The sequence below is a fragment of the Microtus ochrogaster genome, chromosome 22 (genome assembly GCF_000317375.1).
Source record: "Microtus ochrogaster isolate Prairie Vole_2 chromosome 22, MicOch1.0, whole genome shotgun sequence".
Classification (NCBI taxonomy): domain Eukaryota; kingdom Metazoa; phylum Chordata; class Mammalia; order Rodentia; family Cricetidae; genus Microtus; species Microtus ochrogaster.
This window is the reverse complement of record NC_022023.1, coordinates 31,975,569-31,978,419: the sequence shown is the minus strand read 5'-3', so window position 1 is coordinate 31,978,419 and position 2,851 is coordinate 31,975,569. Positions and strand designations below refer to the sequence as shown.

General features: G+C 41.2%; 1 protein-coding gene across 1 annotated transcript in view; it reads right to left on the bottom strand.

The window, feature by feature from the left end:
• LOC101981018 (L-lactate dehydrogenase C chain-like) overlaps positions 1 to 2,851 on the bottom strand; it is a 15,484-nt gene that overhangs the window by 8,675 nt on the left and 3,958 nt on the right. Inside the window, exon 3 of the mRNA XM_013350252.2 lies at positions 2,280 to 2,397. Within this exon, the coding sequence (XP_013205706.1) occupies positions 2,280 to 2,397 (118 nt within the window). The remainder of the gene's footprint in view (positions 1 to 2,279; positions 2,398 to 2,851) is intronic.

Below are 2,851 nucleotides of genomic sequence, written 5' to 3'. Positions count from 1 at the left end.
TTGGGGGAGGCAGGGTCTCATTCTATCAAATGGGTCTCTCAACTTGGGGGAGTCAGGGTCTCATTCTATCAAATGGGTCCCTCAACTTGGGGGAGTCAGGGTCTCATTGTATCATATGGGTCCCTCAACTTGGGGGAGGCAGGGTCTCATTCTATCAAATGGGTCTCTCAAACTGAACTCAGGTCATCAGCCTTGGTAAGAAGGGCCTTTATCACACTTTTAAAACCACCACAATGAAAACAAGGTCTCAGGGCTGGAGAGATGGTTCAGTGGTAAAAACACTTCATGATTTTCTAAAGGACCCAAGTTCAGTTCCTAGCACCCATATCTGGTGGCTCCCAACTTCCTCTAACTTCAGATCTGGTGATCCAATGTCTTTGGCCTCCACAAGTCCCTCAATCACGTGCACATAACAACATGTATATACATATGTGTGCGTGTGTGTATACACAGACACATCATTTAAAAAATACTAAAAATAGGGGCTGGAGAGATGGCTCAGTGGTTAAGAGCACTGCCTGCTCTTCCAAAGGTCCTGAGTTCAATTCCAGCAACCACATAGTGGCTCACAACCATCTATAGTGAAATCTGGTGCCCTCTTCTGACCTGTAGGCATATATGCAGACAGAATACTGAGAATACTGTATACATAATAAATAAAAAAATCTTTAAAAACAATACTAAAAATAGGCAGGTTGTGGTGGTGCACACCTTTAGTCCCAGCGTTTGGAAAGCAGGGGCAGGGAGCTCTCTGTGAGTGTGAAGCCAGCCTGGTCTCATAGTGAGTTCCAGAACAGCCAGAACTTTGTAGAAAGACCCTCAAAAAAGCAAATAATAGTAATAATAGACATATAGTTGATAGACAGACAGACAGACAGATAGATGATAGATAGACAAACAGAAAAATCAGCAAATTAACTAATAATTATGGTTATATATTTTGGGTCAATATGAAGTGTTTACGGTGCTTCTCTAGGATACTTTTTAGTTAAATAACTACTGCCAGTGGTGGTCATTTTATGACTTACTCATTTAATATTTTATGGGCTTGAGTATTTTGCCTACATGTATGTAGATATACCACATGAGTGCAATGCCTCAGAGTCTGATAGGAGACGTCAAATCTCTTGGTTCTGGGGTTACAGATAGTTGTGAGACACCCCATGGGTGCTGGGAATCAAACCCAAATCCTTTACAATAGCAGTGAGCATCACTAACCACTGAGGTCTCTTCAGCCCCAAAGGGGTTTTGTATTGTTCTGCCTTCCAAATTTCCCCCATTGCAAATTAATATTCTTTTTAAAAATAATAACAATCAGGCTTGCAAATGTGGTGGCTTACACCTTTAATCCCAGGAGTCAAGAGGCAGAGGCAGCTGGATCTCTGTGAGTTTTTGGTCAGCCTGGTCGACATACTGAGTTCTAGAACAGCCAGAGCTACATAGAGAGAATCTGTCTGAAAACAAAAACAACAACAAACAATGAATGAATTAATTAAATCTTTACTCTGGGCTTGGTGGAACACACCTTTAATCCCAGCACTCCGGGGGCAGAAGCAGACATTTATGTGAGTTTCAAGTCAACCATGGCCATATGCTAAGATTCTATCTCAAAATAAATAAATAAATAAAGTGGAAATTAGCCTTCAAATTGTATGTCCTAATTAAGTATTATGTATGTATGATGGTATTTAAAAAATTTTTTAATTTGATTTTTCAAGACAGAGTTTCCCTGTGTAACAGCCTTAGCTGTCCTGGAACTTACTCTGTAGACCAGGCTGGCCTCGAACTCACAGAGATTTGCCTGCCTCTGCCTCCCGAGTGCTGGGATTAAAGACATGTACCACCACTGCACAGATCAGTGATATTTTTAATTATATGCTTATTGCAGTCAATTGGTCGATTTTTTTTTATTATGTATACAGTGTTCTGCCTGCATGTATCACTGCAGGCCAGAAGAGGGCACCAAATCCTGTTACAGATGGTTTTGAGCCACCTTGTGGTTGATGGGAACTGAACTCAGGATTTTTGGAAGAGCAGGCAAAGCTCTCAACCACTGAGCAATCTCTCCAGCCCACCTTTTTGATTTTTTGAAATGGGTTTCATGTAGTCCAGGCTGATCTCAAACTCAGTACGTAGCTGAGGCTGGAATAAACTCCTGATCATCCTTCTACCTCCACCTCACAAATGTTGGGATTATAAGGTATCCAAGCTGTTACATATGACAAAATTGAGTACTTCTTACGAATCTTTGAAAGTGAAATTATCATGCTAAAATCAACCTTTCCCAGAGACGATTTTTGGAGTGTTGAAGAAAAGGCTGCCGTGCAGAAGATCCAGAGTCTCTCCCTTCAGTTTGTCTGCATCAGCATCAATAAGAGCGAGTTCATCAGCCAGACCCTGAAACACAGAAACATCACAGATAGCGCAAGTTCATCAGCCAGATCCTGAAACACAGAAACGTCACAGATACAGCGAGTTCATCTGCCAGATCCTGAAACACAGAAAAGTCACAGAAACCATGGCCCAGACCTTTAGGAGACCAAGAAGGGTTCTAGAGCAGAGGGCAGAGCTTCACTGGCAAAGTGCCTGCCCTGTGTGTGAAGCCAAGCCAGATCTACAGCACTGAAATAATAATGACAAATTGTTATATGTCCACTTCATAACCAACAAAATCTTGTAGGCTTTGGGTTTGTTTGTTTTTGGTTTTGTGGGATTTTTGTTTGTGTTTTGTATTGATTTTCTTTTTTTTTAAGACAGTGTGTGATGTGGGAGTGTCATATATCAATCTGTTGATTTCATTGGTTAAGTAATAAACAAACTGCTTGGGCTCATAGCTTAGAACATAGGTGGG